General features: G+C 46.3%; 1 protein-coding gene across 1 annotated transcript in view; it reads right to left on the reverse strand.

The window, feature by feature from the left end:
- Positions 1 to 1,576: 1,576 nt before the first annotated feature.
- Positions 1,577 to 27,890, reverse strand: part of LOC144607222 (retinol dehydrogenase 12-like) — a 73,677-nt gene continuing 47,363 nt past the window's right edge. The window contains exon 7 of the mRNA XM_078423902.1: positions 1,577 to 1,742. Within this exon, the coding sequence (XP_078280028.1) occupies positions 1,577 to 1,742 (166 nt within the window). The remainder of the gene's footprint in view (positions 1,743 to 27,890) is intronic.

Genomic DNA, 27,890 nt, shown 5'->3' on the forward strand with positions numbered 1-27,890 from the left:
AATCTTGGTAGCATTCCCACATGAAGTTCACAAGTCATTGGAGCAGAATTAGGCCATTCGGCCCATCAAATCTACTCTGCCATTCAATCGTGGCTGATCTATCTCTCCCTCTCAACCCCATTCTCCTGCCTTCTCCCCATAACCCCTGACACCCGCACTAATCAACAATCTGACAATCTCCACCTTAAAAATACCCTCCACAGCCCTCTGTAGCAATGAATTCCACAGATTCAGCACCCTCTGGCTATAGAAATTCCTCCTCATCGTCCAAAAGGAACGTCCTTTAATTCTGAGGCTGTGCCCTCAGGTCCCAAACTCTCCCACTCATGGAAACATCCTCTCCACATCCACTCTATCTAAGCCTTTCACTGTTCGGTTTGAAGGGGCCTCATGTCCCCCTAGACTTCTCAATTTAAACGAGTGGGATTATGTTCCATTATGGCTTGGTCAGTTTATTTGAAGGTTAAAATCTCCACACGATTATAATAATAATAATAATACATTTTATTTGTCATATGTAGGTTGGCACAGGGTCAACGATACAATGAAATGTATTTAACAAGACAACGGGTCACCTCAGCAGTAATATTCCAAGGATAAATAAGATTTTTTTTAAATGACATTAGTAAGGTAAAAAGACAATATTAAAAACAATCAATATATATGATGTGAAATGTGTTTATGCGTTCAGAAGCCTGATGGCCTGATGGTAGAAACTGTTCTTAAGTCTGGTTGTACACGCAGCCATACTCCTGTATCGTCTGCCTGACGGTAACAAGGAGAACAGCCTGCGTGATGGGTGGCTGTGGTCCTTGATGATGCTGCGTGCCTTCCGCAGGCACCGCTGGTAGAACATGTCCTGAATGGCTGGGAGATAGTTGCCAGTGATGTGCTGTGCTGTCTTCACCACTCTCTGTAGTGATTTGTGGCTTTTGGCATTTTCTCCTGATGAATGTCCCTTTGACCATCAGTGGGGAATGTGAACAAGTATTTTTTGTTCTGGCCTTTTATCATCACCCATTCTGATTGTACTCTGTTCTTCCGAAAGATGGTCACTCGTGATTGTGTTGTATGTTTACTGTTGTCACGTGATACAGTGAAAAGCTTTGTCTGCCTGCTATTCAGTCAAGTCAACGCATACTGGACATGAATACAACCAAGCCATACACAACAGGTAGCGCAAAGAGAAAAAATACTAGAGTGCAGAGCACAGTGTTACAGCTTGATACCAATACATTTACAGAGAAAGTGCAGATACCAAAAAAAGTGCAGGGTCCACAATGAGGTAGGCTGGAAGATAGGTACTGGAACTCTAGCTTATGGGAGAACCTTTTCGTAGTCTGATAACAGCGGGGAAGAAACTGTTCCTAAATCGGGTGGTATGTATGTGTATGTGTTTCAAGCCTTTGTATATTTTGCCCATCGGGAGAGGGGAGAAGATGGAATGAAGGGAGTGAAAATGGTCCTTGATTATATTGACTGCCTTCCCGCGGCAGGGTGGTGTAGATGGAGTTGATGGGGTGGAGGCTGGATTGTAGCCTCAGGTGGAGGACTGAAGTGCATCCACAACTCTCTGCTATTTCTTATGGTCTTGAGCAGAGCGGTTGCCAACCAAGCTGTGATGCATCCTGCAAAAGGTTTTCTTGGTGCACCTGTAGAAGTTGGGAAGAGTCGGAGATACACTGAACGTCCTTACTCTTCTGAGGAAGTAGAGTAGTGTGATAACTTCTTTGCCATTGCATCTATTAGGGTAGTCCAGGACAAATGGAGGATTTTATCAGATGGTGAATCTGTGGAATGCATTGACACAGACAGCTGTGGAGACCAAGTCATTGGGTATTTTTAAAGCAGAGATTGACAGGTTCTTAGTTCTAAGTGTGTCAAAGGTTACAAGAAGAAGGCAGGAGAATGGGGTTGAGAGGGAAAGATTGGTCAGCCATGATTGAATGGCAGTGTAGACTCGATGGGCCGAATGGCTTAATTCTGTTCCTGTTACTGATGAACTACAAACTTGTTGGTGATATTGGTGCCTCAGAACATGGAACTTTAGCTTTAGTTTTAGAGATTCAGCGCGGAAACAGGCCCTTTGGCCCACCACCGATCCCCGCATATTAAAACACTATCCTACACATACTGGGGACAATTTTTACATTTACCCAACCAATTTACCTACATAACTGTTTGCTTTGGAATGTGGGAGGAAACCGGAGATCTCGGAGAAAACCCACGCTGGTCACGGGGAGAACGTACAAAATCCGTACAGACAGCACCCGTAGTCGGGATGGAACCCGGGTCTCTGGCGCTGCATTCGCTGTAAGGCAGCAACTCTACCGCTGCGCCACCATGACCGCCCCGTGCTGAAGCCTTTCTAAAGCAATCTTGGAGGGCGCTTTGCTCATTTCCAAAGCCACCATCATCCTCAAAGCCAAATACTGCTCATGTTAAAATCTTGTTTAGAATGATAATCTATTTCATTATTCAAATCGTATCAAATAGAAGAATACTTCCCATTTATTAAACATTTGAAGCATTCTAGACAGTAGCATGAACGTAAGATAGACACAAAATGCTGGAGTAACTCAGCGGGACAGGCTGGACAGAATCAAGGGAGTAGGTGTAGCGGCAGGTGTTAGAAACATAGAAACATAGGAAATAGGTGCAGGAGTGGGCCATTCGGCCCTTCGAGCCTGCACCGCCATTCAATATGATCATGGCTGATCATCCAATTCAGTATCCTGTACCTGCCTTCTCTCCATACCCCCTGATCCCTTTAGCCACAAGGGCCACATCTAACTCCCTCTTAAATATAGCCAATGAACTGGCCTCAACTACCTTCTGTGGCAGATAATTCCACAGATTCACCACTCTCTGTGTGAAAAAAAACGTTCTCATCTCGGTCCTAAAAGACTTCCCCCTTATCCTTAAACTGTGACCCCTTGTTCTGGACTTCCCCAACATCGGGAACAATCTTCCCGCATCTAGCCTGTCCAACCCCTTAAGTATTTTGTAAGTTTTTATAAGATCCCCCCTCAATCTTCTAAATTCCAGCGAGTACAAGCCGAGTCTATCCAGTCTTTCTTCATATGAAAGTGTTGCATCTTCTGAGGTTGCAGTGAAGCTACCTGGGTTGGGGTGGTGTGGGTGGGAAGGGATGAGTTAACCAGGGATACTTCAATCTATTATTACTGCTCATTGGTGGGTTGGCAGCCCTTTGCGAATTCATCGTAATTTAAACTCAAAAAAGAGATTTGATGTCGAGAGGCAGGTTTGATGGCAGAGGGGATTTCAGAAGCTAACATTGATGTATTGAAAGGTCTCCTGTTCTTTGTCCTCTGTACATTATCAAATACTAACTTGAGTATCTACTGACTGGTGAAGAGGTTCTCAAACAGGGAGTTGTGCTTCACTCATAAGAGCAGTTCGAAACACACAGTCTAACATAACAAAATAACAAAGAATAAAACAAAGAACAAGAAAAAAACCCAGATCCATGCCTAGCAAAGACAAATAATGCTTGCACACAGACCAACCAACATGCCCCAGAAACTTTGAGTTGATCGTGGAGTGCAGACACTGTTATTTAGATGATGAACGAGGCAAGCTGTGTTTCATATTGCACCAAACAGCATGTAGGTTCTAGTTTATTGTCTGAACAACAGACCACATGATTGAGCAGTCAGCTCTCCGTCTTATTGCATAGAAATGCCAGCCCATTCCACTCTATGTAATGTAGTGTATATTACTGAATGAGATACACTATTATGTATAGTGTACATAATGGAGTCAGCATCAATAATGTCAAAGTAGAAATGGTGGAGAGCTTGAAAATCGCTGGGCTTGGCCAAATGTTTGATTTGCTTCCACAACACATAATAATACCCTAATAAACAGAAGCCTTAACGCCACACACAAAGATCTAGGAGGTTATTGATTGTAATGTTAGTCAACGTTAGACAATAACTAAGAGATATCCGATCAAAAATGTTCATGGCTCAAGTGATCCAGTTAATATCTATCGGCTGCGTGATAGAATTGCGGAGTAGGAGAGATTGATAGATTCTTGATCAGTGCGGCTGTCAGAGGTGATGGGGCGAAGGCAGGAGAATGGGGTTAGGAGGGAGAGATGGATAGTGCAGGAGGAGGCCATTCGGCCCTTTGAGCCAGCACCGCCATTCAATGTGATCATGGCTGATCATTCTCAATCGGTACCCCATCAGCCATGATTGAATGGCAGAGTAGACTTGATGGGCCGAATGGCCTAATTCTAGTCCTATTTCTTATGACCTTATGACGTATCGTAATTTATCTATCTGAGATTACTCTAAAGATGAGCCACTGTTGTTTTCTATTGTCATTGTTATCCATGGAGCAACAGAGATGGCGGCTGGTGAAAAAGTCTTTATCTCCATTATTTTATTAGCAGTCTGGCCCCCATGTTTGATCACTATCTGTGTGAAGGAGCATTTGCTGACGTCAAGAATCCTCATGGTCATGTCTTAATGTCTCCAAAGACGTACAGGTTTGAAGGTTAATTGGCTGGGTAAATGTAAAAAATTGTCCCTAGTGGGTGTAGGATGGTGTTAATGTACGGGGATCGCTGGGCGGCGCGGACTTGGTGGGCCGAAAAGGCCTGTTTCTGCGCTGTATATATATGATATGATATGATATGATAATCATAATCATACTTTATTAGCCAAGCAGGTTTTGCAACATACGAGGAATTTGATTTGCCATACCATCATACCAGTAAAAAGCAACGGAACACACAAAATACATTTTAACATGAACATCCACCACAGTGACTCCTCCACATTTCTCACTGTGATGGAAGGTGAAGAAAAGTTCAATCTCTTCTCTTCTTTGTTCTCTGCAGTCGGGGGCCTCGAGCCTTCCGTTGTCGGGATGATCTTGGCTCCCGTAGCCGGTGTTCGAGCCCTCCGTGTCGGGTCGATCAAGCTCCCACATCGGGGGGATCTCTGCTCCCCTGAGCCGGGCGATCGGACCCTGGGTCGGGGCTAGTTGAACCTCCTGCGGCTTGGAGCTTCCCGACATTAGCCTCTACCGGAGACTGCGAGCTCCTCGATGTTGAAATCTGTAGGCCGCGGTTGGAGCATTGATCCCAGGTGAGGGATCGCAGGCTCCGATGGTAAGTCCACGGCCCCACGGTGGGGCTCAAAGTCAGTCCCGAGCAAGGCCGCCAGCTCCACGATGTTAGGCCACAGAGTGACCGGAGATACGATCCGGGAAACAATCGCATCTCTGGCAAGGTCAGAAATTGATTTTTTTTTCAAAACAAACACTTTTAAAACACACTAAAAATAACAGAAAAATATGAAAAGACAGACAGACCGTTGGCGAGGCTGCCATCGCTGACGGCACCACCTGGTTCTGGCCCTTGTCCAACATTCATCACTCTCTCAGTACCACCAAGGCCAGGGTACATGATCAATCCTCACCTTGTTATCTCTGGGACCTGCCTGTGCACAAACAGGCGGTGGTGTTTCCCTGCCCTGCAGTGTGACTACACTTCAATTCTACTCTATTCTGTGTAAAACACTTTGATGTGGTTGTGAAAAGAGTTCAATAAATTCAAGGCTTTCCTTTCTTTTATGTATCAGTCCTAAAAAATGTGACAGATACAAAGAAATGGCAGTGTTCTGTGAGCACACTGATTAGTAAGCTTCAAAGCTCCTTCAACATCTGCAGTGAGATGCTGCAGATGTTCTACCAATCGGTGGTAGCCAGTGCCAGCATCTTCACTGCCGTGTGCTGGGGCAGCAGGGCAAAGGTCTGCAGGATATTCATTATCTGAATGGTGTCAAGTTAGGAACAGGAGACGTACAACGAGATCTGGGTGTCCTAGTGCATCAGTCACTGAAAGGAAGCATGCAGGCACAGCAGGCAGTGAAGAAAGCCAATGGAATGTTGGCCTTCATAACAAGAGGAGTTGAGTATAGGAGCAAAGAGGTCCTTCTGCAGTTGTACAGGGCCCTGGTGAGACAGCACCTGGAGAACTGTGTGCAGTTTTGGTCTCCAAATTTGAGGAAGGATATTCTTGCTATTGAAGGCGTGCAGCGTAGGTTTACTAGGTTAATTCCCGGAATGGCGGGACTATCATATCTTGAAAGACTAGGCTTGTATACACTGGAATTTAGAAGGATGAGAGGAGATCTTATCGAAACGTATAAGATTATTAAGGGGTTGGACACGTTAGAGGCAGGAAACATGTTCCCAATGTTGGGGGAGTCCAGAACAAGGGGCCACAGTTTAAGTATAAGGGGGAGGCCATTTAGAACTGAGATGAGGAAAAACTTTTTCAGTCAGAGAGTTGTGAATCTGTGGAATTCTCTGCCTCAGAAGGCAGTGGAGGCCAATTCTCTGAATGCATTCAAGAGAGAGCTAGATAGAGCTCTTAAGGATAGTGGAGTCAGGGGGTATGGGGAGAAGGCAGGAACAGGGTACTGATTGAGAATGATCAGCCATGATCACATTGAATGGCAGTGCTGGCTCGAAGGGCCGAATGGCCTCCTCCTGCACCTATTGTCTACTGTCTATTGTCTAAAGGCCGCAGACGCCAGTAGGATCAACAAACTCATCAGCAAGGCTGGCTCCGTCCTGGGGGCAGAGTTGGATTCATGGGGGGTGGTCTTGGAGAGGAGGGTGCTCCTCAAACTGCGGAGCATCCTGGACAATACAGCTCACCCCCTCCATGACACACTGGTCAACCTGGGGAGCACCTTCAGCAACAGACTGGTCCCACCAAGATGCAGCACAGAACGCACAGGAGATCCTTCTTCCCTGTGGCTGTCAAACTGTACAACTCCTCCCCCTTCTGTCGAGGGGTAGACTGAGACTGAGACTGAGACTGAGACTGAGACTGGGACTGGGACTGGGACTGGGACTGGGACTGACACTGACACTGACCCCCCCCTCCCCGATCTTTGCACATCCCCCAATCCTTTCCACTCCTCACTTTAATTTCATGTTCCATGTATCATCTTGTGCTTTATGACTGTTGGCAGATCAATATCCCTCCTGGGATAAATAAAGTTGCATCGTGTCGTGTCATATCGTATCGTATCGTGTCGTAAGCCTGATATTTTTCTCAGTCAGAGAGGATTCTCCAAGGTGTCACCTTTTGATGAGCTCAGTGCCGTTATACAAGTTGCACTTCTGTTCCTGTCAGTTCCTCTGACGTGTTGAGTATTCCGTGTCCTGACCATTCAGTTTGGGGAACATGATATTTCAGTAAAAATCATGGATGAAAATGAGTCCCATCTCTGAGTGCGCGCTGAATGACAAGTGTAGGAGCACCTTTCAAAGGTAAGAAAAGCTCCTGATTGATCAGATACCACCTGCTCCTTCACGAGTGGTGGGGAGACCGGCTGTCCGCACTGCTGGCGTGGTAGTGTTGCCATTAGAACTCAATATCAACGCTTCAACATTACTTCAACATGTCGCGACCCGAAACGTCACCTACCCATTTTCTCCAGCAATGTTACCTGAACTACTGAATTACTCCGGCACTTTGTGTCTATCTTTGGTATAAACCAGCACCTGCAGTTCCACACTTCAACATTACGGTGGCGCAGCGGTAGAGTTACCGCCTTACAGCGAATGCAGCGCCGGAGACTCAGGTTCGATCCCGACTACGGGCGCTGTCTGTACGGGAGTTTGTACGTTCTCCCCGTGACCTGCGTGGGTTTTCTCCGAGATCTTCGGTTTCCTCCCACACTCCAAAGACGTGCAGGTTTGTAGGTTAATTGGCTGGGTAAATGTAAAAATTGTCCCTAGTGGGTATAGGATAGTGTTAATGTGCGGGGATCGCTGGACCCGGTGGGCCGAAGGGCCTGTTTCTACGCTGTATCTCTAAATCTCTAAATCTAAAATCTAAATCTAAAAAAAATACTTGACTGTCAGTAAAATAGAATTGTGAATTCCTGGTCGGCACTATGTGAATGCAATGTTTGTTTAGGACTCATTTAATGACAGGGATGTAATCACGAGTTGATTCTCATTAATCAATTAATTGATTAATTAATCTTGGGACAGCTGCATGACATCACTGCAGAAAAAGACTGTTTTACCCACCTGAGATCAAACAGGGTTGTAGAGAAATGGGCGGTTTAGTCCGTCAACCCCGTCTCTGGTATGAAGATGGGTGAGCGACGAGGAGGGGAGGGGAGGACAGGACTGGACTGAATTGGACTGAATTGCTGGTGTAGAACAAATATCTCCAAACCATATTTCTGTGTTGTATACGTGTGTGGGACCCAAATAATCTTTAAGCGCATTATAGATATTGGGCTGTATGTATGCTTATCTGTATTTAACATTCCTGTAAAAGCAATCAAGTTTAAATTTCCACACATGCCTCTGAGTGGCGCAGCGGGTAGAACTGCTGCCTCACAGCGCCGGAGACACGGGATCCATCCTGACTCCTTTGGAAGAGAGGCGGTAAAAACCTATTGGCTCCAACAATCCTATTGCTTTTTTATAGTGTCCAATCCACTGTCTCACTATCTCAGCACATCCTTCAGTGCCAATGGAAGCACCTTTAATTGCCCATTGGCCCCGTTTATAGGGCTTGCCTCAATGTTCTTTCATTTCCTTGAGGGAAGGAAGGCATTTGCTTTCACCAAGAAGATGCTTCATTGAAGATCATGTCGGGTCCATTTCCTCTCCTCTCCAGTGATGTTGCAGTTCCTAAGCCACCTGTCCATCTTTTGGCAGGTTGCATTTTTCATATGTATAGTTAAACAGTGCAGACTATGGAGAAACCCAGAGCACCTGCCCAGTCCTGAATGATGCCAATCAGGTATCGTCCTGCCTTCAGGGGTGGTTACAGGTGAGTGGGTGCAAGCCGGAACCCGAGCTGATTGTTGTTAGTCCTCCAGGCCAGGTAGTCACTGTTCACGCATCGTATCGGACTGACTCCACAATGTGGCTTCTTTCACCTTTATCCTCGTTCATTGAATCAGTGCAGCTAAAACTAACCAGCCAGTGAGTTCTAACAGATTCAGGTCAGGGTTTTATAACTCTGTTTAACTTACAGGGATGTAAAAACAGTTAGTGAGCAATGGGAGACCATTAGGAAGCTTTCCTGGTCCTTGTGTTATCAAATTGTTCCCAGTAAAAGCATGAAATGCTCTTCGTTTAGTGCAGTTTATTGTCACGTGTGACGAGGTACAGTGAAAAGCTTTTGTTGCGTTATTCAGTCAGCGGAAAGATTATACATGATTACAATCGAGCCATTTACAGTGTACAGATACATGATAAGGGAATAACGTTTAGTGCAAGATAAAGCCAGCAAAGTTCGATCAACGATAATCCGAGGGTCACCAATGAGGTAGATAGTAGTTCAGCACTGCTCTCTGGTTGTGGTGGGATGATTCAGTTGCCTGATAACAGCCGGGAATAAACTGTCCCTGAATCTGGAGGTGTGCGTTTTCACACTTCTGTACCTCTTGTCTGATGGGAGAGGGGAGAAGAGGGAGTGACCGGGGTGAGACTGGTCCTTGATTATGCTGCTGGCCTTGCCGAGGCAGCGTGAGGTGTGGATGGAGTCAATAGAAGGGAGGTTGGTTTGTGTGATGGTCTGGGCTGCATCCACAATTCGCTGCAATTCCTTTGGAACCAGATAAGGTGAAGTTTAGATCTGTATTTGGTATCTTTTTTAATTGATCATGTTCTGTATTTCTCAGAGTTTTAACTTTATTTAAAATGCCGTAATGATGCCATTAACAGACTAAATAAAGCTTGTTGGCTCAATGCTTTAGCTCAGTTCACACCAGTATTGAATGAAATTCATTGGGCATTACTGAGGGCAGATTGTACCAACGCTAATCTAACTTGTTAAGATGCATGTCCGTGCTCCCTGTTTACTGCCGGCTGGTGTATTACCATACCATACACATACAGCCGGAAACAGGCCTTTTCGGCCCACCAAGTCCGTGCCGCCCAGCGATCCCCGTACATTAACCTTATCCTACACACACTAGGGACAATTTTTACATTTACCCAGCCAATTAACCTACATACCTGTACGTCTTTGGAGTGTGGGAGGAAACCGAAGATCTCGGAGAAAACCCACGCAGGTCACGGGGAGAACGTACAAACTCCGTACAGTGCAGCACCCGTAGTCAGGATCGAACCTGAGTCTCCGGCGCTGCATTCGCTGTAAAGCAGCAACTCTACCGCTGCGCTACCGTGCCGCCATTGAGGAGATATGGAAGGTAGAACATAAAGTACAGCACAGGAACAGGCCCTTCAGCCCACAATGTCCGTGCCTGACGGAACAAGCCAAGATACATTCATCTCATCTGCCCGCACATGATCCATGCCCCTCCATCCCAGGCATATCCATGTGCCTGTTTAAAAGCTCTTTAACGCCCCCAGAAGCTTTTGTATGAAGTGATTTCTCTGGAGAAGGGAGAACTGATAGAAGTATATCCATTTATGAGAGGTGTAGATAAGGTGTACGTCACAACCTTCTACCACGATGGAAATGGGCAACACTAGAGGGCGTAACTATAAGGTGAGAGGGGGAAGATTAACAGGTGTGTGGCTGGTCTCTCCCATTTCCCTGCCTTCCCCCATAACCCTTGACACCAGTTCGAATCAAGAACTCTGCCTTAAAAATATCCACTGACTTGGCCTCCACAGCCCTCTGTGGCAATGAGTTCCACAGATTAACTCCCTATTGATTGAAGAAGTCCCTCCTCGTCTCCTTTCTAAAAGAGCACCCTTTAGTTCTGAGGCTATGTCTTCTGATTAAACCAGCATCTAGAGTTCCTTCCTACACAGAAGAAAAAAGCCTGAAGTATTAACATTTCAGATTTAAAATAAAAAATGGAAAATGCTCACAAAATCTGCGGAATTTAGACATTTCAGGTTGACAGCCTTTCATCGCAAAAGTCTTTAAAGCGGAGTCTGGAGTATTAAAAGTCGCTATTAAGGCTTGTTCTCACCGATTCCCCACCTTCAGGTCCCACCAGCTGACACGCTGAATCACTCAATGTCTTTCTTCTTTGGCAGCATCTCTGGATAGAAGGAAAGGGAGACCCTTCTTCAGAAGAAGGTTGAGACCCTCCCTCAGACATTGCCCCCCGAAGACGGGTCTCGACCCAAAACGTCACCCATCCCTTCCCTCCAGAGATGCTGCCTGTCCCGCTGAGTTACTCCAGCATTTTATGTCTATCTTTGGTTTAAAGCAGCATCTGCAGTTCCTTCCCACACAGAATGGCGATGTCTCCGTGTCTGTTGGGTACGTACTGAAGGTGACCCTGGAATGACCAGGCCTCAGGACCTCCCTTTCTGAAGACCAAGGATAGTTACCAGACAGCGTGACGTACTCCTGACGTAAAGCTGTTCAGCAGTTATTGTGGAATACATCCTGAAACGTGGAGTCGGACAGAAATGTCTTGGGCAGAAGGCCTTGTACAGAAATGTATAACAAAGGCTTTTCACTGTGTCTCTCGTGACAATAAACGAAACTAAAACAAAAATGCATGTTGCACGAATATTGCCTCGTGTCCCTGGTCAATCAGCAGGCATGCTAATGAGCACTGGTCTAATTTCCTGCTGGATGTTATTATGCCCAGAATTGATGGTGAGTGTGTTCTAATGTGGATTAAATGGTTTTATCTATGATTTCGACATGAAAGCAATGCTAACCAATCTAATTTATTGGCACTTGTCTCATTATTGCTGTTTGATATTTAATGAATTTGAAACGTTTGTATATTGGTTGCCACACGCTCCCTGCCCTTAGCGAGGTATTGATTTTACTGACAAAATGCTGGAGTAACTCAGCGGGTCAGGCAGCATCTCGGGAGAGAAGGAATGGGTGACGTTTCGGGTCGAGACCCTTCTTCAGACTGATGTCAGGGGGGCGGGACAAAGGAAGGATATAGGTGGAGACAGGAAGATAGAGGGAGATCTGGAAAGGAGGAGGGGAAGGGAGGGACAGAGGAACTATCTAAAGTGTAGAGACAAGGAACTACAGATGCTGGTTTACAAAAAAAGGCACAGAGTGCTGGAGTAACTCAGCGGGTCAGGCAGCATCTGTGGAGAACATGGATAGGTGACGTTTTGGGTTGAGACCCTTCTTCAGACTGATTTTATTGCGTTCTGATGAAGGGGTTTCAACCCGAAACATTAACTCCGGCTCTCTCACCACAGATGCTGCCTGACTTGCTGGGTGTTTCCAGTGGCTTCTGTCTCTGTGATTTCACTGGGCTGGGTTCACCGATTTAATCTCTGCCGTTTCTTAAATTCATTTAATGGTTGTCAGGCTCTGGGAATAAATCACGGCAAAGGTGAAGAGAGGGAGAGACGGGGATTGAACAGCACCCCGTGCTTTACGGCTCAGTTTGCAGTTTGGTGACGGCTGTAAATCGGGGATCGCAGCGGCAAATGTGCGCACAACAGATCCTCAAAACCAAGCTATGAAATAATGGTCAGGGTGCGACGCCTTTGGTGGAGGTGATTGAGGGCCAGGTATTGAGCAGACCAATCTCACAGTGAGGCGGGCAGGCAGCCGGGTGCAGTCGCTCGATCCTCAGGCATGTGGCACTGGCACGCTGTTGGCCAGAGCTCAATAGACAATAGGTGCAGGAGGAGGCCATTCGGCCCTTCGAACCAGCACCGCCATTCAATGTGATCATGGCTGATCATTCTCAATCAGTACCCCGTTCCTGCCTTCTCCCCATACCCCCTGACTCCGCTATCCTTAAGAGCTCTATCTAGCTCCACTCGGGAGGGGTGGACTTACCCTGACATGGGACCACCAACACTGAGCTACGGTGAGAAACCACTTAAACCACCTTCTGTATCACACCTGGGTGGCAGGGTGGGACAGCGGGTAGAACTGCTGCCTGACAGTGTCAGAGACCCGGGTACCATCCTGACCGCGGGTGCTGTCTGTACGGAGTTTGTACGTTCTCCCTGTGACCTGCGTGGGTTTTCTCCTTCTATCCAAAGACGTGCTTGGTAAATTGTAAATTGTCCCTAGTGTGTACGATAGTGTTAATGTGCAGGTCGCTGGTTGGCACAGGCTCGGCTGGTCGGCATCAGACACAAAATGCTGGAGTAACTCAGCGGGACAGGCAGCATCTCTGGAGAGAAGGAATGGGTGACGTTTCGGGTCCAGACCCTTCTTCAGAGTTTGACGGCACTGGGCCTGTACTCACTGGAGTTTAGGGAAGGACAAGGGGAGACCTCATTGAAACGTATCGAATAGTGAAAGGCCTGGATAGAGTGGATGTGGATGTTTCCATTAGTGGGAGAGTCTAGGGCCAGAGGCCACAGCCTCAGAATTAAAGGACCTTCCGTTCGGAAGGAGATGAGGAGGAATTTCTTTAGTCAGAGGGTGGTGAATCTGTGGGATTCTTTGCCACAGACGGCTGTGGAGGCCAAGTCAGTGGATATATTTAAGGCAGAGATAGATAGATTCTCGATCAGTGCGGGTGTCAGGGGTTATGGGGAGAAGGCAGGAGAATGGGGTTAGGAGGGAGAGATAGATCAGCCATGATTGGCCTAGTTAATTGATATCCCCCCTTCCCTCACAGCGCCCCCCCCCCATGCTGGGTCCCATTGATCTTCCCCTCACCCCCCCCCCCCCCCCCCATGCTGGGTCCCATTGATCTTCCCCTCACACCCCCCCCCCCCCACGCTGGGTCCCATTGATCTTCCCCTCACCCCCCCCCCCCATGCTGGGTCCCATTGATCTTCCCCTCACCCCCCCCCCCCCCCCCCCCGCGCTGGGACTCACAGGGGCAAAGAATATTTTCTCCCATTACCCCATATTCTTCGTCAGGAGAGGAGGAAATGTCATTGTAAATGAGAACATCCAGTAGCTGTGCCAGCAGGACCCAATACAGAAAACACTGGAAACTCATCAAATTGTTGTGCCGGATAAAATATATACACTTCGATAGGTCTCTGTATCAGTGAGAGGAATCTGTGGCGGTGGAATTGCTTTTACAAACAGCGTGGACGAGGACTGGGGTTACATTTAAAATGGGAAACCGGAGATGAGAAATGGTAAGAGCTTTAGGGACTCGTTCAGTCTGAGGAGACTGGGTTTTTAAAGCAGAACAACATTTATCACATTAACCAGCCCAAAGAAGGGGGAATGTAACGGGCAAGGGCGCGGTGGCGCAGCTTAGAGTTGGCTGCCTCACAGCGACAGAGATCCCGGTTCGATCCCACCCTCGGGTGCTGTCTGTGCGGACATTTGTACGTTCACCTCGTGACTGCGTGGGGTTTCTCCGGGTGCTTCGGTTTCCTCCCACACTCCAAAGACGTGCAGGTTTGTAGGTTAATTGGCTTTAGTAAAATTGTAAAACATGTCCCTGGTGTGTGTAGGATGGTGTTAGAGTTCGGGGTGGTCGCTGGTTGGCGTGGACTCGGTGGGCCGAAGGGCCTGTTTCCACACTTGATCACTCTGTGACTCTATAACAAGACATTTAGATAAATAAGGCTTTTGAAGATAGACGCAGAGTGCTAGAGTAACTCAGCGGGTCAGGCAGCATCTGTGGAGAAAAGGAATACATGACGTTTCAAGTCGAGTTCCTTCTTCAGATTATCTTTATTTTTTTGTCATTGGCATGGCACGGTGACACAGCGGTAGAGTTGCTGCTTCACAGCCCCAGAGACCCGGGTTCGATCCTGACTACGGGTGCTGTCTCTGCGGACTTTGTACCTTTTCCCCGTGACCCGCGTGGGTTTTCTCCGGGCGCTCCGGTTTCCTCCAAAGACTTGAAGGTTTGTAGGTTAATTGGCTTCTGCAAATTGTGCCATGTGTGTAGGATTGAACTAGTGCATGGGTGATTACTGCCTCTAAACTAAACCCGACTCCCAAAAACTAGAAAGTAAAAGTAATTATCAGAGAGAATCTATTACATTGACATACTTTCTCAGAGAATTTAACGTAATTTACCTGATGATGCAGGTGTGTTTGACTCAGACGTGTAATGAACACCCAATGTGATTTGATGCACTGGTTGCTTGGGTGAGGGGTGGGAGGGGTGGGGCGGGGGTGAAGGGCATTTGAGTGACTGTGGAGGCCAAGTCAGTGGATATTTTTATGGCAGAGACAGACAAATTCTTGATTCGAACAGGTGTCAAGGTGTTATGGGGAGAAGGCAGGAAAATGGGATTAGGAGATCAGCCTCGATTGAATGGTGGAGCAGACTTGATGGGCCAAATGGCCTAATTCTACTCCTTTAACTTGAGTGGAGAAAGTATAACTCACTGCCTGTCTTGTCCTTTGAGAGAGATTGTTGAAATTGTACTACTGGAAAGCTTGCTTAAAAAAACATGTATTCATGGTAAAAAAACTTGCAAAGAAAGACAAGCCTCAAATAATAGAAAAACAGTAGTCTTTATCTCTCGGGGGAGGGGTGTTAAAATATAAATTGAGTTTTATTGCTTCAAAGAAGAGTTTTCATACATTGACCTGCACCAGTCAGGTAATGAGTCGAGATGTTGTACCTTTATGTTACAGTTATAGAGAGATACAGTGTGGAAACAGGATCTTCAGCCCAACTTGCCCACACCGGCCAACATGTCCCATCTACACTAGTCTCACCTGCCTGCGCTTGGCCCATATCCCTCCAAACCTGTCCTCTCCATGTACCTGTCTAATTGTTTATTGTATAACATCAAGACGTTGTTGAGGCCGCACTTGTAGCACTGTCTTCAGTTTTGGTCACCCTGCTATAGGAAGGATGTCATTAAGCTAGAAAGGGCTCAAAGAAGATTTATACAGATGTTGCCCGGACTTGAGGGTCTGAGCTACAGAGAGGGGGGGGGGGGCAGGGGCAGGCTAGGACTTTATTCCTTGGTGCAGGTGACTGAGGGGTGATCTTACAGAGGTGTATAAAATGATGATGGGAATAGAAAGCAGAGTCTTTTACCCAGGGTAAGGGAATCAAGAACCAGAGGGCATGTTTAAGGTGAGAGGAGCAAAATTTAATAGGCACCCAAGGGGCAACCTTTCCACTCAATGTGGAATGAACTGCCAGAGGAGGTACTTGAGGCAGGTATCGTAACAGCATTTAAAAGACACTTGGACAGGTCCATGGATAGGAAAGGTTTAGCGAAACATGGGTCAGATGCAGGCAATGAGATGAACTTCCTTGGGGCATCTTGGTCAGCATGGACAAGTTGTGCTGAAGGGCTGTATGACTCCATGGCTCTCTGCCTTCATCTGTTTAGAAGCTTGGTTAGAGCCCAGATGGAGTTGTAGCATTCAGTTCACCAAAAGTCAGAGAGCTCATTGACGTGTTGAAGGTTGGATCAATATTCTTTTTGGAATTCATGGAAAGGTGTGTACATGTGGTGGAGGTCTCGATCGGGCAATTAAATAGCAGAAGATGCTCGGGGGCTGAATGGCCTGATCTTGTTCACAGGTTCACAAGTTATAGGAGTAGAATTAGGCCACTCGGCCCATCGAGTCCACTCTGCCATTCAATCATGGCTGATCTCTGCCTCAGTCCCATTTCCCTGCCTTCTCCCCATAACCCTTGACACTCATTCTAATCAAGAATTCTTGTCAACCAATGTCAAATGTGGAAGTGACCACAGAGATCCTGAATTTATTCACAAAATGCTGGAGTAACTCAACAGGTCAGGCAGCATCTCGGGAGAGAAGGAATGGGCGACGTTTCGGGTCGAGACCCTTCTTCAGACTGAAGAAGGGTCTCGACCCGAAACGTCGCCCATCCCTCCTCTCCCGAGATGCTGCCTGACCTGCTGAGTTACTCCAGCATTTTGTGAATAAATTCAGGATCTCTGTGGTCACTTCCACATTTGACATTGGTTGACAAGAATTCTATGAATAAATACCTTCGATTTGTACCAGCATCTGCAGTTATTTTCTTATACAGAGATCCTGAAGTTAGAGCAACAGGTGTTTTACAATTTGTGATACTTTTCTTTCAAAACTTGTTGAAGGACTGGGAACTTGAGCCCATTGAGCTACGGAAGTAACCTAATAAAGTGGAAGTCATAGAAAGACAATCAGACAGTATCATTTGTTTAAAAAAAAATTGAATCAAAGAATTGTGACAAGATGGAAGAAAGCAGCTGGTCCTTCTCTCCGACGCCGGCCATTAGAGCAGCAACCCATTAGAGCAGCAACCCATTAGAGCAGCAACCCATTAGAGCAGCAACCCATTCACCCATTCCCACTGCCCTGCAATTTTAACTTCAGATTCTCATCTAATTTATTTTCTGAAGTTATTATTGAATCTGAGTCCATCTCTGCAGGCAGTGAATTCAAGACCATGACCCTGTAAAATAAAAGCTTCATCTCACGCCAGTTATTTGTTTTGCCACCATCTCTCCCAGTTCAAGGTTCTGACCATCACTCCCACCCCTTCCCAGAGTAAACGCACTTCACAACAACACCCTTCCACCGACCCAACCCTTCCAATGCCACTGACGAACGTTAGTTACAGAAATTGTTTATTCACTGGGTACGGATAAAACTGACAAAGCTAAAATCTATTGTAAGACACAGAGTGCTGGAGTAACTCAGCGGGTCAGGCAGCATCTCTGGAGAACATGGACAGGTGATGTTTTGGGTTGGGACCCTTCTTCACATTCAATTCAGTCTGAGGAAGAGTCCCAACACAAAAAAGATATATTGTATTGTGTAGGAAAATAACTGCAGATGCTGGTACAAATCAAAGGTATTTATTCACAAAATGCTGGAGTAACTCAGCAGGTCAGGCAGCATCTCAGGAGATAAGGAATGGGTGACTTTTCGGGTCGAGACCCTTCTTCAGACTGAAGACTGAAGAAGGGTCTCGACCCGAAATGTCACCCATTCCTTATTTCCTGAGATGCTGCCTGACCTGAGTTACTCCAGCATTTTGTGAATAAGTCCCAACACAAAACATCACTTCTCTCCAGAGATGCTGCCCGACCCACTGAGTTACTCCAGCACTCTATGAAACGTCACCTATCCATGTTCTCCACAGATGCTGCCTGACCCACTGAGTTACTCCAGCACTCTGTGAAACGTCAGCGATCCATGTTCTCCAGAGATGCTACCTGACCCGCTGAGTTACTCCAGCACTCTGAGTCTATCTTTGGTATAATCCAGCATCTTTTTTATTACAATTGAATTGATTATTCATCATTTTTATTAGCTACAAGGAGAGACAATAGACAATAGACAATAGGTGCAGGAGTAGGCCATTCAGCCCTTCGAGCCAGCACCGCCATTCAATGCGATCATGGCTGATCACTATCAATCAGTACCCCGTTCCTGCCTTCTCCCCATACCCCCTCACTCCGCTATCCTTAAGAGCTCTATCCAGCTCTCTCTTGAAAGCATCCAACGAACTGGCCTCCACTGCCTTCTGAGGCAGAGAATTCCACACCTTCACCACCCTCTGACTGAAAAAGTTCTTCCTCATCTCCGTTCTAAATGGCCTACCCCTTATTCTCAAACTGTGGCCCCTTGTTCTGGACTCCCCCAACATTGGGAACATGTTATCTGCCTCTAATGTGTCCAATCCCCTAATTATCTTATATGTTTCAATAAGATCCCCCCTCATCCTTCTAAATTCCAGTGTATACAAGCCCAATCGCTCCAGCCTTTCAACATACGACAGTCCCGCCATTCCGGGAATTAATCTAGTGAACCTACGCTGCACGCCCTCCATAGCAAGAATATCCTTCCTCAAATTTGGAGACCAAAACTGCACACAGTACTCCAGGTGCGGTCTCACCAGGGCCCGGTACAACTGTAGAAGGACCTCTTTGCTCCTATACTCAACTCCTCTTGTTACGAAGGCCAACATTCCATTGGCTTTCTTCACTGCCTGCTGAACCTGCATGCTTCCTTTCATTGACTGATGCACTAGGACACCCAGATCTCGTTGAACTCCCCCTCCTCCTAACTTGACACCATTCAGATAATAATCTGCCTTTCTATTCTTACTTCCAAAGTGAATAACCTCACACTTATCTACATTAAACTGCATCTGCCATGTATCCGCCCACTCACACAACCTGTCCAGGTCACCCTGCAGCCTTATTGCATCTTCCTCACAATTCACACTACCCCCCAACTTAGTATCATCTGCAAATTTGCTAATGGTACTTTTAATCCCTTCGTCTAAGTCATTAATGTATATCGTAAATAGCTGGGGTCCCAGCACCGAACCTTGCGGTACCCCACTGGTCACTGCCTGCCATTCCGAAAGGGACCCATTTATCCCCACTCTTTGCTTTCTGTCTGTTAACCAATTTTCTATCCATGTCAGTACCCTACCCCCAATACCATGTGCCCTAATTTTGCCCACTAATCTCCTATGTGGGACCTTGTCGAAGGCTTTCTGAAAGTCGAGGTACACCACATCCACTGACTCTCCCTTGTCAATTTTCCTAGTTACATCCTCAAAAAATTCCAGTAGATTTGTCAAGCATGATTTCCCCTTCGTAAATCCATGCTGACTCGGAACGATCCCGTTACTGCTATCCAAATGCTCAGCAATTTCGTCTTTTATAATTGACTCCAGCATTTTCCCCACCACTGATGTCAGACTAACTGGTCTATAATTACCCGTTTTCTCTCTCCCTCCTTTCTTAAAAAGTGGGATAACATTTGCTATTCTCCAATCCACAGGAACTGATCCTGAATCTATAGAACATTGAAAAATGATCTCCAATGCTTCCACTATTTCTAGAGCCACCTCCTTAAGTACTCTGGGATGCAGACCATCAGGCCCTGGGGATTTATCAGCCTTCAGTCCCATCAGTCTACCCAAAACCATTTCCTGCCTAATGTGGATTTCCTTCAGTTCCTCCATCACCCTAGGTTCTCCAGCCCCTAGAACATTTGGGAGATTGTGTGTATCTTCCTCAGTGAAGACAGATCCAAAGAGGTTGGACAAAGTTAGCTTGTTTTCTCCAGAGTGTCGGGGGATGCGTGCATACCTGACAGATGTATATAAAGCTATGAGAGGTATCGATAGGGCAGACAGTTAGAACGTGGGCTGTAATGTCCCAGGGTGGAAATGCCAACGATTAGAGGGTACAGCTTTAAGGTGAGAGGGGCAATGTTTAAAGGAGATGTGTGGGGCATGACTCATTACAGAGAGTGATGGGGGGCTGCAACAAGTGGCCATGGGGGCTGACGTGATAGTGGCATTTCAGAAGCTCATAGACAGGCAGATGGGTATGCAAGGAATGGAAGGATATGGATCCTGTATAGGCAGGGCAGTAGTTCAACTTGGCATCATGTTCACCATGTATATTGTGTGTTGAGGGCCTGTTCCTGTGCTGTACTGTTCTATGTCTGAAGAAGGGTCTCGACCCGAAACGTCACCCTTTCCTTCTCTCCAGAGATGCTGCCTGTCGCACTGAGGTACTCCAGCATTTTGTGTCTATCTTCGGTTTAAACCAGCATCTGCAGTTCCTTCCTAAACTGTTCCATGTTCAACATATTGATTGTTCCTTGGGATGAGAGATTTATAAGAGTGAAGCACACTAATCCTCTGGGTGTCAATCAAGCCTTCCACAATTGGAAAAACTCTCTCTTTTCACTTGTCTTGACTATTAATGATTTTGAATGGACAAAATGTGAGTCTAAACGCAAATTCAGGGAACAGCATCTCATATTTCACTTGGGCAGCTTACAGGCCAGTGGTATGAATATTGAGTAGGAAAATAACTGCAGATGCTAGTTTAAATCAAAGGTAGACACAAAATGCTGGAGTAATTCAGCGGGTCAGGCAGGATCTCTGGAGAGAAGGAATGGGTGACGTTTCAGGCCGAGACCATGCTTCAGACTGAAGAAGGGTCTGGACCCGAAATGTCACCCATTCCTTCTTTCCTGAGATGCTGCCTGACCCGCTGAGTTATTCCAGTATTTTGTTTCTACCTTTGGTATGACTATTGATTTATCTCACTTCAGGTAGCCCAGGCATTCCCTCCGTCTCCATCCTCCCCCATCAAAGTCGCACCAGCTTCTCATTTTCACCCAACAAACAGCTAAAATAGCCTTTATCATCGTTACCTTTTTGCAGATCCGTCATTCATTGTTCCATCTCTCTACATCATCGTCTATATCTCTCGATTCCCTTATCCATAACCAGTCTGAAGAAGGGTTTCGACCTGAAATGTCACCCATTCCTTCTCTCCAGAGATGCTGCCTGTCCTGCTGAGTTACTCCAGCTTTTTGTGCCTATCAATGATTTTGAATACTTTTAGTAAATCCTTTCTCATGCGAAGGAGAATAATCCCAGCCTCTCCAGTCTCATCACTGGGTCATTTCCAGAAAGTCTTTACTGTAAACTCTCCAAGGTCTGCACACTGTTCCAAGTGTGGCCATCAGACCCCACCACAATACTCGATGTACGTTTGCACAAGAGCTGTGCAGAGGTTTCAACAAAACCTGCTTGTTTATGTACAACATCGGCAATAAACTCGGTCATGTCACACTGTTTACTTCAGTGCCACACACAGTAATTGAAAATATAATTCTTTTTAGACGTTTTCTCTCTGGGTTACATGATGCTTTGGAAATCCCTCCTGACATTTTCTGGTGTGAGCTGCATTTGTGTCCGAGGGAGCTGAGGTTTGTGTAGAGTTGCATCAAGTGACTTCACTCCACTCACCACACTCTTTAACCTTGTTGGCCACTCCCACATGTCTTACTGCATATTGCGGAGTATCTCATTAAGTCGCAACTCCGTTCTTCTCCACGTTTGGAGTTCCCCACCATTGTAGGAGACCCGTCCCCCACATCTCACCCATCACTTGCCCCTGGTCCTGACTCCTCAGTTGCCCCAGCTTCATCCATCCATCCACCAGTTGCCCATCCATTGAATTCTCTTCAATCCTTTCATCCCACATTAAATCAGCCGCTCCCTGGCCCCCTCAACTTCCCAATGGAGGCCCCAATGTCCAGCCAACTCTCCCCCGTCTCCTCATTCCCCATCCTCTCAGCTCTGGCAGATGAAGCACTCCCCACCCAACGCCCAAATGGCCTTTGCTTCGATGTAGCAGAACCCCCACCCCATCTACTCACTTCCAGTCCCCACCCCAGCCCCCCCCCACCCTATTACAATCAGTCTGAAGAATGGTCCCGACCAGAAACATAACTTATCCATGTTCTCCGGGGATGCTGCCTAACCTGCTGAGTTGCTCCAGCACCTTTGTCTATCTTTAGCATAAACCAGCATCTGTAGTTCCTTTACTTTATATTCTAGCTTTTTCATTTTCCACTTTGGTCGGGCAGCACAGTGGTGGAGTTATTACCTCACAGCACCAGGTAACTGGGGTTTGATCCTGACCTCGGGTGCTGTCTGTGTGGAGTTTGCATGTTCTCCATGTGACCACGTGGGTTTCCTCTGGGTACTCTGGTTTTCTCCCACATCCCAACTACGTCCAGTAGGTTAATTGGATGTTGAAATGACCCCAATTGTTCCTGGTGTGTAGGCAGTGGATGTGAAAGTGGGAATGGGTGATCGCTGTTCAGCGTGGTCTCGGTGGGCCAAATGACCTGCTTCAATGCTGTGTCTCTAAATTAAACTAAACTATATCAAATTTACTGCCTTCCATGGATTTGAACTGATGTTCTGAACCTCAACAATGCTGTACGATGTACCACTTTCTACCATTTTGCGTTAAATTGGATCATCTATCTACTTGCCCACAAAAATTTAGATAACCTTTTTGCAACCAATGCCAACACAAGTGAAACCTGCAGCAGATAGCCCAGCATTTGGCGGTTGTGCAGTAGAAAACAGAAACAGAAATCCCTTTTATGACGTGTCTCTTAATTCCACCAGAATGTCTCAATCATCCGGAAATCAATTCCCATCAGTGTAGTTGCTGGATTTATCCCGATTTAAATGTGGGCGTAAACTCTGCAGATCTCCATTCCTTGGCATCACACCCACAGCAACTGAAAGATGGACTCAAGAAGCTGGAGTAACTCAGCGGGACAGGCAGCATCTCTGGAGAGAAGGCATGGGTGACGTTTCGGGTCGAGATCCTTCTTCAGGTCCGAAACGTCACCCATTCCTTCTCTCCAGAGATGCTGCCTGTCCCGCTGAGTTACTCCAGCTTTTTGCATCTTTCTTCAGTTTAAACCAGCACCTGCAGTTCCTTCCCATGCAAAAGCTGAAAGATTACTATCAGTACCTCTAAACTTTCTGCCCTAGTTTTAAATTTCAGGAATGAATTTTATCGGGATTAGAAGCTGCTGCAGGTAAATAAGCGAATGAGACTGCATTTGCTCAGTTTTAATAAGCCTTTTAAAAGTGAGCAGGAAAATAACTGCAGATGTTGGTACAAATCGAAGGTATCACAAAATGCTGGAGTAAATCAGCAGGTCTGGCAGCATCTAGGAGAAAGGGAATGGGTGACGTTTCGGGTCGAGACCCTTCTTCAGACTGATGAAGTTTCGGGTCGAAACCCTTAAAATCAGTCTGAAGAAGGGTCTCGACCCGAAACGTCACCCATTCCCTCTCTCCTAGATGCTGCCTGACCTACTGAGTTACTCCAGTATTTTGTGATACCTTTTAAAAGTGAGCTGTGGCTTGTGCTGAATTGTGCAGCTGGGCTGCCTTTATCCCACCTGGACAGGTTGAGCTTGTAGTCGAAGGCACGGTAGAAAGGAAATAACTGACTCTGCCCAACTGAGTACTTACAATATTCTCTTTTATTTCAGATTTGCAGCAACTGCTAGGTTCTGAATCTCTGATCTTTCTCTCTCTCGCTCTCTCTTCTGATCTCATTCATCTCTAGTTTCATCAGGCTGTTATCAGGCAACAGAATTAACCAGAGAGCGGTCCTGAGCTACTATTTACCTCATTGGAGACACTCGGACTATCCTTAATTGGACTTGACTAGACTTTATCTTGCACCAACCATTATTCCTTTTATTCTGTGTCTGTACACTGTGGACGGCTCGATTGTAATCATGTGTAGTCTAACTGCTGACTGGATAGTGTGCAACAACAAAGCTTTTCACATGGTAATAACAAACTAAATAAAGGGGGGACCATTTAAAACTGAGGTGAGAAGAAACTTTTTCATCCAGAGAGTTGTGAATTTGTGGAATTATCTGCCAGAGAGGGCAGTGGGGGCCAATTCACTGGATGAATTTCAAAGAGAGTTAGATAGAGCTCATGGGGCTAGTGGAATCAAGGGATATGGGGAGAAGGCAGGCACAGGTTACTGATTGTGGACGATCAGCCATGATCACAATGAATGGCAGTACTGGCTCGAAGGGCCAAATGGCCTCCTCTTGTACCTATTTTCTATGTTTTCTATGTCTATGTTTAAACTAGACTAGATCTAAACTAAACTAAACCGAACCAAACTAACCAACTAAACTAAACTCTGTTTCCACCTGACTCACACAGACCAGCTGTGACCAAACAGCCCCCACCCCTCTCAGACCGAACCACCTCCTGCATGATCTAGATTAACCCTTCACTGATCTTCCCTTTATTCTATGACTACCTCCCCTTCTCTGCAACATAGAGCTCGTATGCTCGTTTTTCTGGTACGGACAGGAGGTCATCGACCGGAAACATTAACACGATTGCTTCTCCACAGATGCTGCCTGACCTGCTGAGAACTTCCAGCATTTTCTGTTTTTTATAGTTTTGTTTAGAGATGCAGCGTGGAAACAGGTCCTTCGGTCCACCGAGTGCACACGACCAGCGATCCCCGCACACTAACACTATCCTACGCACACTAGGGAGAATTTACACTTGTACCAAACCAATTAACCTACAAATCTGCGCGTCTTTGGAGTGTTGGAAGAAACCGAAGATCCTGGAGAAAACCCACGCGGTCACGGGGAGAACGTACAAACTCCGCACAGACAGCGCCCGTAGTCAGGATCGAACCCGGGTCTCTGGCACTGTAAGCGCTGTAAGGCAGCAACTCTACCGCTGCGCCACCGTGCCACCCAAAAATGTAGATTTAATTGCAGATTCATTACTGATGAAATAATTAATTGCAGATTAATTTTGTTTAATTGCTCTAATTGCAGATTCCCAGCATCTGTAGAATTTTGTTTTGTATGGAGCTCAGAGACGTTGGAACGTGCTGGATGTGTTTGGTAAACTAGGCATTAATATGAAGGTAGTCGTAGAACTAATCTGGTGTATTTTACATTCCAGCAATGTTGATGGTTCCTGGTGACTGTTGCTTACCTGGGAGTGGGGTGGAATGGATACACAATCCATTGGGAAAACATTCTTACTATCAATGGTGCAGCAAACAGTTATGTTACTGTTAAATGTTACAGACAGTTCCTCTTGTCAAGAGTGTTTTATTGTCATATGTCCCAGACTGAACAGTGAAATTCTTACTTGCTGCTGCATAATAGAGTATGTAAACATAGTCAATAGACAATAGGTGCAGGAGGAGGCCATTCAATGTGATCATGGCTGATCATTCTCAATCAGTACCCCGTTCCTGCCTTCTCCCCATACCCCCTGACTCTGCTATCCTTAAGAGCTCTATCTAGCTCTCTCTTGAATGTATTCAGAGAATTGGCCTCCATTGGCCTCCACTGCTCTCCTCGGTCATATTGATATAATTTAAGATAAGGCTCGAGAAAATGGACATTGCTATTGGAGTCGTACAACATGGAAACAGGCCCTTCGGCCCAACTTGCCCAAAGATACCCCATCTACACTAATCTCACCTGCCCCTGTTTGGCCCATATCCCTCTAAACCCTTCCTGTCCAAATGTCTAATAAATATTATGATAGTATTTGTCTCAACTACTGTCTCAGTAGTTTCCATATACTTTCCATAAACCCACCATAAGACTTAGGAGCAGAATTAGGCCACTCGGCTCATCAAGTCTGTTCCGCCATTCAATCAAGGCTGATCTATCTTTGCCTCTCAACCCCATTCTCTTGCCTTCTCCCCATAACCCCTGACACCCGTACTAATCAAGAATCTGATAATCTCCGCTTAAAAAAAATACCAATTGACTTGGCCACCACAGCCATCTGTGACAATGAATTCCACAGATTTACCACGCTCTGGCTGAAGAAATTCCTCCTCATCTCCTTCCTAAAGGTACGTCCATCAGTGTTGAATCAGACTGTTCAATATTGTGGCTGGGCTGGAGGAGACTTGGGATGGTTCGACAATAATGTGGGATTGTATCTTGTCTCACTATTTCACCTCTAATTCTTTATTAACTGTTCAGGAAAGGCTGATGAATTTACAAAATTACCCAACTCTGAAGGCGCAGTCATTGCAATGCACCCTGCCTAATGGCCCCTCTTTATCAAAGGCCATAAGTGAACCTTTTTCAATGAAGTTTAATCATTCTCACTTGTGCTGGAGCCTGGAGTGATGTACCACGCACAGCTCCAATCAATGGCTACATTCTCATCTGTGTGGCCATCGAGGGCAATAACAATGTTTCAGACATCTGGCATTTAATACAGTGACCAGAATGGTTCTGGTTTTCATTGGTTGACACTGTTCCTGGAGAAGGAATGGGGACTTGTTCATCCACTACCTGTTACTTTGCTGTTAAATATCCCACAGCGTAATCTGCAGCATTCTCCACACTAATCATCCAGCAAGTATTCAGATTGGGATCTACTGTCTATACAATTCTTCTTGCCTCCATCTTTCCTTTTCTTCTGGAGCCATTGCCTATATATAAACATAGCACAAAAAGTAAGGAAATTTGTGTTTGGTAGATTATTTCTTTGTTGTAACAATGCTTCTTGGCAATAAATCTTATACCGTTGGAAAGCCTATTTATTTCCCTTTTAAATGGTGCCACATTTGTAAGGAACATGCATTTGTGGGATGAGCAGCAGAGCTGAGTATGTGGGTTGCGCCCATGAAAAATCTGCCAAATCTTCTCTGCCAATGCCAAACAGCTTATTCTGCCATTGACTCTTGTTCGGTGTTGTTTGGTGGATTGGATGATTGAAGTCTGAAGAAACAAGACATATTGGCAATTTAACAATTTATTCATTTAATAAACAGGAGCCTCAGTAGCGTGTGGAAGAACCATACACAGCCACAACAGCCTAGCACCTCCTCCTCATGCTGGTCACCAGCCTGGTCACACACTGTTGTGGGATGGCATCCCATTCTTCAACCAGCATTTGTCGCAAGTCAGCCAACGTGGTTGTGTTGGTCACTATGGCACGAACAGCACGCCCAAGCTGATCCCACAAGTGTTCAATGGGGTTGAGGTCAGGACTGCTGGCAGGCCATTCCATCCTCTCCACTCCCAAATTCTGGAGGTAGTCTCTGAGAAACCCTGCTCTGTGGGGGCGAGCATTGTCATCTTGGAGGATAGAGTTCGGTCCCAGACTGTGGAGATATGGGATTGCCACTGTTTGCAGAATCTCATCTCGATATCTCTCTGCATTGAGATTGCCTCCAATGATGACAAGCCTCGTTTTTCCAGTGAGGGAGATGCCGCCCCACACCATCACACTGTCTCCACCAAAAGATGTTACTCTCTCGGTGCAGCAATCAGCATAGCGTTCTCCGTGTCTTCCCCACACTTTGACCCTATGATCCAACTGCCGTAGGCAGAATCTGGACTCATCGCTGAACATAACGTTCCTCCACATGTTCAGGTTCCAGTGCACGTGTTGCCGACACCAGCGCAAACGGGCCTGACGGTGAAGGGCAGTCATGGCAGGCCTCCTGGCAGCCCTATGAGACCGGAGATCGGCTGCGTGCAGTCTGTTCCGAATTGTCTGGGCAGAGAGCCGTCGGCCATATCGTCCTGCAAACCTTGACTGCAAATCTGTAGAAGACAGCCTACGGTTCCTAAGTGCTGACAGGGTGAGGAAACGGTCTTCTTCGGGTGTCGTCTTCTTGGGACGCCCACTTCGCGGCCTGTCTCT

The sequence above is a fragment of the Rhinoraja longicauda genome, chromosome 28 (assembly GCF_053455715.1).
Source record: "Rhinoraja longicauda isolate Sanriku21f chromosome 28, sRhiLon1.1, whole genome shotgun sequence".
Taxonomy (NCBI): domain Eukaryota; kingdom Metazoa; phylum Chordata; class Chondrichthyes; order Rajiformes; family Arhynchobatidae; genus Rhinoraja; species Rhinoraja longicauda.